The 12,420-nt window shown below is 43.7% G+C and overlaps 1 protein-coding gene across 9 annotated transcripts in view; it reads left to right on the top strand.

Moving 5' to 3' along the window:
- The window catches only part of LOC112226651 (receptor-type tyrosine-protein phosphatase S-like), a 101,959-nt gene that overhangs the window by 77,954 nt on the left and 11,585 nt on the right, over window positions 1-12,420 (top strand). For 5 of the 9 annotated variants that reach the window (XM_024391107.2, XM_042307980.1, XM_042307979.1 and 2 more), the window contains 10 exons: window positions 176-429; window positions 540-627; window positions 785-1,000; window positions 1,273-1,430; window positions 1,823-1,837; window positions 2,117-2,229; window positions 6,281-6,378; window positions 6,673-6,808; window positions 7,673-7,848; window positions 8,575-8,694. In XM_024391107.2, the coding sequence (XP_024246875.2) occupies window positions 176-429; window positions 540-627; window positions 785-1,000; window positions 1,273-1,430; window positions 1,823-1,837; window positions 2,117-2,229; window positions 6,281-6,378; window positions 6,673-6,808; window positions 7,673-7,848; window positions 8,575-8,694 (1,374 nt within the window). The remainder of the gene's footprint in view (window positions 1-175; window positions 430-539; window positions 628-784; window positions 1,001-1,272; window positions 1,431-1,822; window positions 1,838-2,116; window positions 2,230-6,280; window positions 6,379-6,672; window positions 6,809-7,672; window positions 7,849-8,574; window positions 8,695-12,420) is intronic. The other 4 variants (XM_042307985.1, XM_042307981.1, XM_042307986.1 and 1 more) reach the window with 2 other exon arrangements.

The raw sequence follows: 12,420 nt of genomic DNA, 5'->3' as shown, positions 1-12,420 counted from the left end.
GCGTGTGTGCGCGCGTGTGCATGCATGCATAAACATCTGTTTGTGTGTGTGTGTCTGTGTGTATGTGTGCGTAAACACAATTGTGCGTGCATGAGTGTGTATGTCGCTGCGTGTGTATATAACGTATGTACAGTATGATCTTAGCCGTAAAATACCCCTATCCCATTCCTCCCAGGTGGAGTATAATCATCAGAAGATGGAGGTGGATGCCAGGCTGAGGAAAGCAGTGATCCCCAACCTGCAGCCCGATACTGACTATGACTTCAAGATCACCTCCCCCGAGGGCAACATGGGCCGGCTGAGGCACCGCATCCTAGCCAAGACGTCTCCACTAATCGGCATCCGTCGTCCGGAGATAGACCACACCCGGGACACGGAGACCACCATCACCATCATTCTGCCTTCACTGGAGAACCGCAGCCCTGTCAAGTAAGGCCTACCTAGAGGATGGATTTCTATCTATATCTAACTGATTTTAATGGTGTTTAGAATTTGCAATATTTTCTGATGTCCTGTGTGTTGGTTGTGTCTCCCTCTAGGAACATTTATGTGGTGGTAGTTCCACTGAGGAGGGCAAGGGGGGTCATCAGGCATCTCAAGAGCCCAGACGAGATGGACCTGGAGGAGGTGAGAGCTATGGCAACCCATTTGGGAACACATGACATGGCTGGTCCTCTCTCTGAGAACCTTTGCTCTTTTAGATTTGGTTTCTTAATGTTTACATTTAAATTTTAAAAAACGTATCAATAACATCCGTCTCTCTTTCTCTTCCTCTCCTTCCCAGTTGTTGGACATCAGTCAAAGACAGAGGGACTCTAGACAGCAAAAACAGGTTGACCTGCGTCGAGCCTACATCACTGCCCGCTTCACCCCTGATACCCTGCCAGCCTTCTTCACTTTGGGGGACCAGCTGGACTACGGAGGCTTTGAAAACCGCGCTCTAGAACCGGGACAGGAGTACGTGTTCTTCATCCTGGCAGAACTCAATGGCACCACAGGGGTACGGGGAAATCCAATGAGGATTTTTTTGTTTTGTTTTGTTTTTGTGTGATTGCATATAGGTATTGTAGGACAGTGTGTATCTCTCTCACATAGTCACGTCTTCTCCCTCATTCTCAAAAGACAAGCTACTTTGGCATGGCCATGAACAACACCGTTAAGGCAATGAAATATACAGTATATCACTCAACGAATGGAGAATGAAAAGGCAATAATGTTAATTTCCCCTCGTGCGATATGTATTCCTCAATGTGCTCTGTTTGTGTATTGTAGAAGATGTACGGGGCCAGCCCCTACACAGACCCAGTGATAGCCCCCGACTCAGACCCCCAGCCCCTGGACGCAGGGGACGGTCTGATCTGGGTGGTGGGACCCGTCCTGGCCGTGGTCTTCATCATCTGCATCGTCATCGCCATCCTGCTCTACAAGAAGTGAGTGAGACCCGGGGAGGGAGCACTGAACCTACACAGGGGTTGTATATCTAACAAGTATAACACACTCAAATCAGCTTTCTTGCTTTGCTATAACCAGCAAACATGATAATATGCTATTCGTCTCTAACATTCTAACGCGCTATACCTCGCTAACACATACGGTATGGTTCTATCCCATGACAGCCATTGAAATGTGTCTGTTTCAACTTACACAGTATACTGGCATATTAACAGGCATAGAAACAAGGGACAGGATTGTAAGGGCAGCTAGACTGACCCAGCCAAAGAGATGTGTCGTCCTTAGTAACCCAGCCATCAAGCTTTTGAATACAAATGTATCACATTCCTCTTTTCATTATTCACTCCCTCGCTCGCTCCTGTTTCGGAAGCAGCAAGCCAGACAGGTGAGTGTCGGCCATACTAATTAGTTGGTATATTGTGTTGGTGACATATTTAGATCTCTAAGGACAAATGATACAGTGTCAATTCAAATGCCTAATTGGCAGTGCAGCAATTTATAGAAATAATACAGTCTAAAGTATTTAAAACTTGTGTTCATTGAACCAATATATTGTGGTGAATACTGTTAGGTCAGTCATGACCTCTAACGCCTCTACTCTCTCTGGTGTGTCTCTTGTCTGGTGATTGTCCTGTTGTGTTCTGTCTCCCTGGTCCCTGAGCAGTAAGAGGAAGGACTCTGAGCCAGGCACCAAGAGCCTTCTGGGTAACGCTGAGATGATGGCCCACCACCCCACAGACCCCGTCGAGATGAGACGCATCAACTTCCAGACCCCTGGTATGCACAGACAAACGCATGCACCCACGCACACACGCACACACACACACACACACACACACACATTTTTCGATAGCATATTTGTTCTTGATAAAAAAAAGAAAAGTTGCTGAATTTATATGGTGGGAGGAACTGCAGTAAAGAACAAAGTGAATTTCAAGTGTAGAAAGTTACCACAGAAAACACACCACACAGGTTTTATAACCCTCTGAAGCTTCCACCAGGGTTTCATTTCCTTCTGAGATCAAAATGGCTGTCCTCCAGGTTAGTACAGTTAAGATGAGTCATCGTCCGTGAGTCATACCTGTGCAACGGGCGGCACGGCACTCTGCCCAAACACTGTAACCGTCTCAGTGTCTGCCCGACCGCCCACAGTCCCACCTGGCAGGCGCTAGATAGCCATGCCAGAGAGGACAGAGGTGTCACCACTGTCAGAACTGAAAAACACTTACATGACCTATTTGTTCTTGAAAAGATGAAAGGTGAGGGTTAAAGTTATTTTCAGCTAATAGAATTATATTTCTGTCTAGAATGCGTGGTGTAGATCTTCTTCTTTTCCTAGCGTGGCCAGACAAGGCAGACCCACTCCGCCTCCACACCCTCTGTGTGTCCCACCTCCAGCTGCTCTGGTGTGTTAAATCCCCCAGGCTACGCCTCCGCCACTTCCTGTTACCCTCTGTACTACGAGAAACTGCTTCCCCCTCACAGAAGGAACTTAGATGAGAATGAGGAGGATGTTATTGTGTAAAATATACAGTATATTGTATAATTAGGTTATTTGTGGCAATATTAACATTATTCATGCCACACAGGTGTTGTTCAATGTATTCATCCGTTTGATATACAACAGATTGTTCTCTTACAATTAGGCCTATATGTTGCAACACTCATGGTGCATGATGATATTGAATGATATTGTATAGCACTCTCCCCTACATCTGACAGTGTTTTACATTGTATGGAGGCTAACACTCGACCTCCACACCATTACCACCCACTGTGTGTGTGGAGATACTCAGGGTGCCGTTCGGCCTAATTAACACTCTGTCTTGTTTTTTCTTTCTTTTTTCTCTCTGAATCATCGCTTGCGCTCCTAATCGCTCAGAAAAGTAATTTCCATATCAAAGGAAAACATTTCCAAACCAACCGAATCGCAGACTTTGTATCTTTTAAGTGGATTAATATTGATTCTCCATTGTGCTATTCGTGTAATATGCATTTTTTTTTTTAACTCTGTAATTGTATTTTGCCATCTAACAAAGAACCCGTAATTAATCTTGTGCAATGACAGAGTGGTGTGTGTAGGTGTACTCTATGCAGTCTTGTCACTGGTAGACTTACCATTATGCAGAAGAGGCAACTGCCTCAGGCCTCACATAACCAAGAGGCTTCATAATAAAACATTTAACCATCACCATCAAAGTCTTTCTGGTTAAGATAGAGATATCAGCGTCTGCGGTGGAAGGTGGCCCAGATTTAGCGGTGTTTGTCAGACCAGGAGACATCTCAGGAATTGATCTTCTCACAGACAAATCTGTACGGTTTGGGCTACACACTAATATGAACCCTCTATGGAAAGATGAGACTCTCACGAACATGATGGTGTTCTTTGTTTTGCTCTACAACCGTCATCTGAAGGTAACATGGTACTGGGCCAAAACATTTATGTGAAGTGAATAGGGCATTTCCATGTAAAAGGTATACGGGTAATTCCACGGTAATTTTTTGTTGCTGTTGTTGGTTTTTTTGCTTATTTATCTCTCAGATATAGGACAGAAACTTTAAAACATACTTTCTACATACATCTAGCGAGATGCAATAGCATTTCTTTAGTAAAAAGACAGGTGCTGCTGCTGGTGAAAATACTGCCATGTATTATGGCATGTCATGCTCTCTTTGGCCAGACAGCATCAGATAAATGTGCTACATATGGTAAGACAGAGTGGTGCTGTTTCGCAAGCTCGGATGCTTTCTCTGGTGAGAGAGGTTCAGCCACTTGCTAATTCAAGGTAGTTGGCGGGTGCACAGAGCACTGTTTGGATGAATGTACGAAGGTAACCTACTTTTTGAAGTGATTGTTTTTAATAATCAGATGAAAATATCATGACTGGTTGTGTTCATGGCACATTAAAAGGGCATTTATTTTTACAGTTAAATTACATGTACAGTGGGGAGAACACGTATTTGATACAATGCTGATTTTGTAGGTTTTCCTAGTTACAAAGCATGTAGAGGTCTGTCATTTTTATCATAGGTACACTTCAACGGTGAGAGACGGAATCTAAAACAAAAATCCAGAAAATCACATTGTATGATTTTTAAGTAATTAATTTGCATTTTATTGCATAACTTAATATTTGGTACAGAAACCTTTGTTTGCAATTACAGAGATCATACATTTCCTGTAGTTCTTGACCAGGTTTCCACACACTGCAGCAGGGATTTTTGCCCACTCCTCCATACAGACCTTCTCCAGATCCTTCAGGTTTCGGGGCTGTCCCTGGGCAATACAGACTTTCAGCTCTCTCCAAAGATTTTCTATTGGGTTCAGGTCTGGCGAATGGCTAGGCTACTCCAGGACCTTGAGATGCTTCTTACGGAGGCACTCCTTAGTTGCCCTGGCTGTGTGTTTCGGGTCGTTGTGCTGGAAGACCCAGCCACGACCCATCTTCAATGCTCTTACTGAGGGAAGGAGGTTGTTGGCCAAGATCGCGCGATACATGGCCCCATCCATCCTACCCTCAATACAGTGCAGTCGTCCTGTCCCCTTTGCAGAAAAGCATCCCCAAAGAATGATGTTTCAACCTCCATGCTTCATGGTTGGGATGGTGTTCTTGGGGTTGTACTCATCCTTCTTCTTCCTTCAAACAAGGCGAGTGGAGTTTAGACCAAAAAGCTCTATTTTTCTCTCACCAGACCACATGACCTTCTCCCATTCCTCCTCTGGATCATCCAGATGGTCATTGGCAAACTTCAGACGGGCCTGGACATGCGCTGGCTTGAGCAGGGGGACCTTGCGTGCGCTGCAGGATTTTAATCCATGACGGCGTAGTGTGTTACTAATGGTTTTCTTTGAGACTGTAACGGTTCTCTTTTGGTGAAGGAGAGTCGGACCAAAATGCGGCGTGTAGATTGCGATCCATGTTTAATCAACAAACGTAAAACACGAATCAATACAAAAACTACAAAAAAACAACAAACGTGGAAACGTAACGAAAACCGAAACAGCCCTATCTGGTGAAAACACAGAGACCGGAACAATCACCCACAAACACACAGTGAAACCCAGGCTACCTAAATATGGTTCCCAATCAGAGACAATGACTAACACCTGCCTCTGATTGAGAACCATATCAGGCCAGACATAGAAATAGACAAACTAGACATGAAACATAGAATGCCCACTCAGCTCACACCCTGACCAACCAAAACATAGAAATATACAAAGTAAACTATGGTCAGGGTGTGACAGAGACTGTGGTCCCAGCTCTCTTCAGGTCATTGATCAGGTCCTGCCGTGTAGTTCTGGGCTGATCCCTCACCTTCCTCATGATCATTGATGCCCCACAAGGTGAGATCTTGCGTGGAGCGCCAGACCGAGGGTGATTGACCGTCATCTTGAACTTCTTCCATTTTCTAATAATTGCGCCAACAGTTGTTGCCTTCTCACCAAGCTGCTTGCCTATTTTCCTGTAGCCCATCCCAGCCTTGTGCAAGTCTAAAATTTAACCCTGATGTCCTTACACAGCTCTCTGGTCTTGGCCATTGTGGAGAGGTTGGAGTCTGTTTGATTGAGTGTGTGGACAGGTGTCTTTTATACAGGTAACGAGTTCAAACAGGTGCAGTTAATACAGGTAATGAGTGGAGAACTGAGTCTGCCCCTGAGTCTTGTGTAAGCTTCCAAGGCTAATGCCTATGCAGGATTGAGCTTAACTCAGTCTTGAGTCGCACTGACAAACTGGGTTCGAAACCCGCTAAGTCACACAGAGAGCCCTCATAATGGCCCTTGACGTCTGACCTCCTACATTTAACCCTTGCCCCTGTCCTGTAGGTATGATGAGCCACCCTCCCATCCCCATCACAGAGCTGGCTGAACACACAGAGCTGCTCAAGGCCAACGACAACCTGCGTTTGTCTCAGGAGTACGAGGTGAGAGATGCAGCATGGAGGAACGTGGATGATGGATGAACATCACTCTTACATACAATACTATACAGTACCTAGGGATAGGGTTATTCCTCAAAGTGTACCAATTGCGTCTTGCAAACTAAGATGGTATCCTATCCTATACTCCTTGATCTTCATCATAGCATTTTCATAAATTCTACTTAATGGGTGCTCTCAATTAGATTTTAGGTGCCATCAACTATAAATTAGGAGAAAAAAAATGCAACCGATGTGGAAATCCTGTAACTCTTCATCTCTGCTTCCTGGTCTCTCCAGTCCATTGACCCTGGTCAGCAGTTTACCTGGGAGCACTCCAACCTGGAGGTGAACAAGCCCAAGAACCGCTATGCTAACGTCATCGCCTACGATCACACTCGAGTTGTCCTCGCTCCAATAGAGGGTTCAAGTCCAGGTACAGTCAGGGTGTCATGCACCCCCAAAATCTGAGTGGGCACAAAGTATGTGAGGATGGCTGGGGGGGGGGTGTATGGTAAGTTGGAGAATTTTTCATTATGCTTCATTCCATATAAAAATATGTTTATTTTTCTGCCTCTTGAGCTGTCTGTATACTCCAAACTGGTGGTTATTTTTTCAAAGTAAATATGCTTCTCTGGATCTTTGCTCAAATCTGGGTAAAGGATTGAAAGGAATGGATTGAAAGGAATGTCTTATTTGGTACATTTTGATCTTCTAAATTTTGCCAACCTTGCCAGCAGGCATGCCAGCAAGATATTTAGATAAGCTAGCTACTCTAACTTGATTGATAGTCTGAAATTACTTCTTGGTAGCTAGTTATGAGCTTAGATAATTGGGAACCTGGGCTAAAGCCAACTTCATAAATTTGCTAGGTGGCTAGTAGTATTACAGAGAAACAGAAACAAAAAAAGTAACCCAAAAATGTTACAATTATTTCAAAAAAATATATTTCAAAAAAATAATACAGGACTCATCTGAGGGGGCACGTGCCCCTGTGCCCCTTATGGGCATGACGCCTCTGGGTACAGTGTACAGCTTTCGAGATGATGGCCTCACTCGTAAGACATGAAATCATTGTAAATTATGAATAACATGTCTGATATTGTTTGATAAATATTAATCTGATTGATAAATCGACATCTGATTGATAAATCGACATCTGTTCCCAGATACGAACAGACCCAGATACATGAACAGACCCAGTAAAAAGCACAGTCCTTGACTAAAAGGAATAGAAATGAAAGTGAATAGAAATCTCAACAACTCTCCTCTCTCCCTCATTCTCCCTCTCCATATTCAGGTATCCTGGGTAGTGACTACATCAATGCTAACTACATTGACGGCTACAGGAAGCAGAATGCCTACATTGCCACACAGGGCCCGCTGGCGGAGACGTTCGGGGACTTCTGGAGGATGGTGTGGGAACAGAGAGCAGCCTCCGTGGTCATGATGACTCGTCTGGAAGAGAAGTCACGGGTGAGAGGGGGAGGGACAGGGCAACACTCATCCACTCATCGTTATTATCTACTGTAGGGCAACACTCATCCAATCGCTTAGAGAATAAGGGTTCTTTGTTTGTCCCCATAGGATAACTCTTTTTGGTACCAGGTAGCACCTTCTTTTCAAAGAGTACTGTAGGGCAACACTCAGCCACTTTGAATGGGACTAGGGCTCTGTCATGCATTGTAATGTGCAGTCATCCACTCGTGTCATCCACTATTGAAGGGTGCTGTCATTCCCTGCTGTAGGTCAGAAGGGCTCTGTCGTCCACTGTAGGGCACTGTCATCTACTCAGTATCATCCAATACTGTAAGTCACTGAAGGTTACTGGAAGGCTATCATCCACTATAGGGCCATTTTTAGGTCACAGTCATGAGTCATCCGCTGAGGATGATAGGGTACTGTCATCAGCTGTAATCTGCTGCCATCCATTGAAAGAAACTGACAGTCATTTTAGCATCAGAGCCATATTTAGATATCTAAGTAGGTCAAGACAATTAGGCTAATGGATTAGTCTCTTTTGATTATCAGAAGATGTTTTTCTATGAAAATGGCAATGACGATTACGTGATGATGACGATGATGATAACGTCGACATTGAAGACGATGATGAAGATGAGCTTCTGCTGCTGATGATGAGATTACTGACAAGGATGATTTTGATAACAATGATGCTGATGAAAGTTTTTTTTCCTTCTGTAGGTAAAGTGTGACCAGTACTGGCCGACCCGTGGTTCAGAGACCTATGGGATGACCCAGGTCACCCTACTGGACACTATGGAACTGGCCACCTTCTGCGTGCGCACCTTCTCCCTGCACAAGGTCAGTACATACACACATGCATGCACGTACGCGCACAGGCACTCATGCACGCACACACACACACACACACACACACGTTATGTTCTTCTATCTTCATGGGACCTACAATTTATTTATATTCAAATCCAATTTTTCCTAACCCCTAAACCTAACACTAACCCTTACCATGTCCCTAACCTTAACTCAAACCCCAAACCTAACCCATAACCCTAAACATAACACTAACCCTTACCATAACCCTAACCCTAATTGTAACCCTAATTGTAACCCTAACCTTAAAACTAACCCCTAAACTTAACATAGCCTTTGTCCTCATGGGTGTGTGGGTAACACACACACACACACACACACACAAACAAACTCCACCTCACCTCCCCTGTTCTCATTTATCTTCTCCCACTCCCCCCTTTCTATTCTTCTGTTCATCTTGGTAAATCCATCGCCATTTGCTCTTGATTAATTTACTGTCATGCCCCATGACACTTCTACACTCTCAGCCAGCTAATGAACCAGAAACAATTTGAAGGGATTTGAATTCAAATCTCGACTGTCACCCTGTGAGAAAACAGCAGGGAGCAAAGGGGAAGGCGATTACACTGTAGTTAATGGAGCATTGGTTCTATCCAGTCAGCATTTCAGCCTGAACCTGTCATGATACACTGTTACAGAGAGATTATCACTATTAGAATCACACTACTTCCTGAATATTGTACTAATCTAGGAACTAGAGCCCTACCAAGCAGTGTCTCAAAACACACAGAAACTAGGCCAGCTGACTTTTAAGTGCTTTGAGGTACATTATTAATATATCAGTCATGAATATAGAGTACATACAGTGCATTTGGGAAAGTATTCAGACCCCTTGACTTTTTAATTTTTTTTATGTTAGTGTCTTATTCTAAAATTAATTTAAAAATGTTTTTCCCTCATCAATCTACTCAAAATACCCCATAATGACAAAGCTAAAAACTGATATAACACATTACATAAGTATTCAGACCCTTTACTCTGTAATTTGTTGAAGCACCTGGCAGCGATTACAGCCTCAAGTCTTTTTGGGTATGACGCTACAAGCTTGGCACACCTGTATTTGGGGAGTTTCCGCCATTTTTCTCTGCAGATCCTCTCAAACTCTATCAGGTTGGATGGGGAGCGGCGCTGCACAACTATTTCCAGGTCTCTCCAGAGATGTTTGATTGGGTTCAAGTCCGGGCTCTGGCTGGGCCACTCAAGGACATTCAGAGACTTGTCTCGAAGCCACTCCTGTGTTGTCTTGGCTGTGTGCTTAGGGTCATTGTCCTGTTGGAAGTTGAACCTTCGCCCCAGTCTGAGATCCTGAAGTGCTCTGGAGCAGGTTTTCATCAAGGATTGATCTGTACCTTGCTCCATTTATCTTTCCCTCGATCCTGACTAGTCTCCCAGTTCCTGCCCCTGAAAAACATCCCCACAGCATGATGCTGCCACCACCATGCTTCACTGTAGGCATGATGCCAGGTTTCTTCCAGATGTGATACTTGGCATTCAGGCCAAAGAGTTTAATCTTGGTTTCATCAGACCAGACAATCTTGTTCCTCATGGTCTAAGAGTCCTTTAGGTGCCTTTTGGCAAACTCCAAGCAGGCTGTCATGTACTTTTTACTGGGGAGTGGCATCCGTCTGGCCACTCTACATTAAAGGCCTGATTGGTGAAGTGCTGCAGAGATGGTTGTCCTTCTGGAAGGTTCTCCTATCTCCACAGAGGAACTCTGGAGCTCTGTCAGAGTGACCATTGGGTTCTTGGTCACCTCTCTGTCCAAGGCCCTTCTCCCCCGATTGCTCAGTTTGGCCGGGCGGCCAGCTAAAGGAAGAGTCTTGGTGGTTCCAAACTTCTTCCATTTAAGAATAATGTGGAGGCCACTCTGTTCTTCAGGCTCCTTCAACAATGGGACCTTATATAGACAGGTGCGTGCCTTTCAAAACCATGTCCAATCAATTGCATTTACCACAGGTGGACTCCAATCAAGTTGTAGAAACATCTCAAGGATGATCAATGGAAACAGGATGCACTTGAGCTCAATTTCGAGTCTCATAGCAAAGAGTCTGAATACTTACAGTTGAAGTCGGAAGTTTAGATACATTTAGGTTGGAGTCATTAAAACTCGTTTTTCAACCACTCCACAAATGTCTTGTTAACAAACTATAGTTTTGGCAAATTGGTTAGGACATCTACTTTGTGCATGACACAAGTAATTTTTCCAAAAATTATTTACATACAGATTATTTCACTTATAATTGACAGTATCACAATTCCAGTGGGTCAGAAGTTTACATACACTGAGTTGACTGTGCCTTTAAACAGCTTGGAAAATTCTATAAAACGATGTCATGGCTTTAGAAACTTCTGATAGGCTAATTTACATCATTTGAGTCAATTGAAGGTGTACCTGTGGATGTATTTCAAGGCCTACCTTCAAACTCAGTGCCTCTTTGCTTGACATCATGGGAAAATCAAAAGAAATCAGACAAGACCTCAGAACAAAAATTGTAGACCCCCACAAGTCTGGTTCATCCCAAAACTCCTGAAGGTACCACGTTCATCTGTACAAACAATAGTACGCAAGTATAAACACCATGGGACCACGCAGCCATCACACCGCTCAGTTCTGTCTCCTAGAGATGAACGTACTTTGGTGCGAAAAGTGCAAATCAATCCCAGAACAACAGCAAAGGAGCTTGTGAAGATGCTGGAGGAAACAGGTACAAACGTATCTATATCCACGGTAAAACGAGTCCTATATCAACATAACCTGAATGGCCGCTCAGTAAGGAAGAAGACACTGCTCCAAAACCGCCATAAAAAAGCAGACTACGGTTTGCAACTGCACATGGGAACAAAGATCATATTTTTGGAGTAATGTCCTCTGGTCTGATGAAACAAAAATAGAACTGTTTGGCCATAATAACCATCGTTATGCTTGGAGGGAAAAAAGGGGGAAGCTTGCAAGCCGAAGAACACCATCCCAACCGTGAAGCACAGGGGTAGCAACATCATGTTGTGGGGGTGCTTTGCTGCACTGGTGCACAAAATAGATGGCATCATGAAGCAACATCTCAAGACATCAGTCAGCAAGTTAAAGCTTGGTTGTAAAATGGGTCTTCCAAATAGACAATGACCCCAAGCATACTTCCAAAGTTGTGGCAAAATGGCTTAAGGAAAACAAAGTTAAGGTATTGGAGTGGCCATCATAAAGCCCTGACCTCAATCCTATAGAAAATGTGTGGGCAGAACTGAAAAAGCGTGTGCAAGCAAGGAGGCCTACAAACCTAACTCAGTTACACCAGCTCTGTCAGGAGGAATGGGCCAAAATTCACCCAACCTATTGTGGGAAGCTTGTGGAAGGCTACCCGAAACAATTCAAAGGCAATGCTACCAAATATTAATTGAGTGTATGTAAACTTCTGACCCACTGGGAATGTGATGAAAGAAATAAAAGCTGAAATAAATCATTCTCTCTACTATTATTCTGACATTTCACATTCTTAAAATAAAGTGGTGATCCTAACTGACCTAAAACAGGGAATTTTTACTTGGATTAAATATCAGGAAATGTATTTGGCTAAGGTGTATGTAATCTTCCGACTTCAACTGTATGTAAATAAGGTATTTTTGTTTTTTATTTGTAATTAGTGTGCAAAAAAATCTAAACTTGTTTTTCTCTTTGTCATTATGGGGTATTGTATGTAGATT

This window comes from Oncorhynchus tshawytscha, linkage group LG28, assembly GCF_018296145.1.
Source record: "Oncorhynchus tshawytscha isolate Ot180627B linkage group LG28, Otsh_v2.0, whole genome shotgun sequence".
NCBI classification, from domain to species: Eukaryota; Metazoa; Chordata; class Actinopteri; order Salmoniformes; family Salmonidae; genus Oncorhynchus; species Oncorhynchus tshawytscha.
This window is presented reverse-complemented; position numbering and strand designations above follow the sequence as displayed.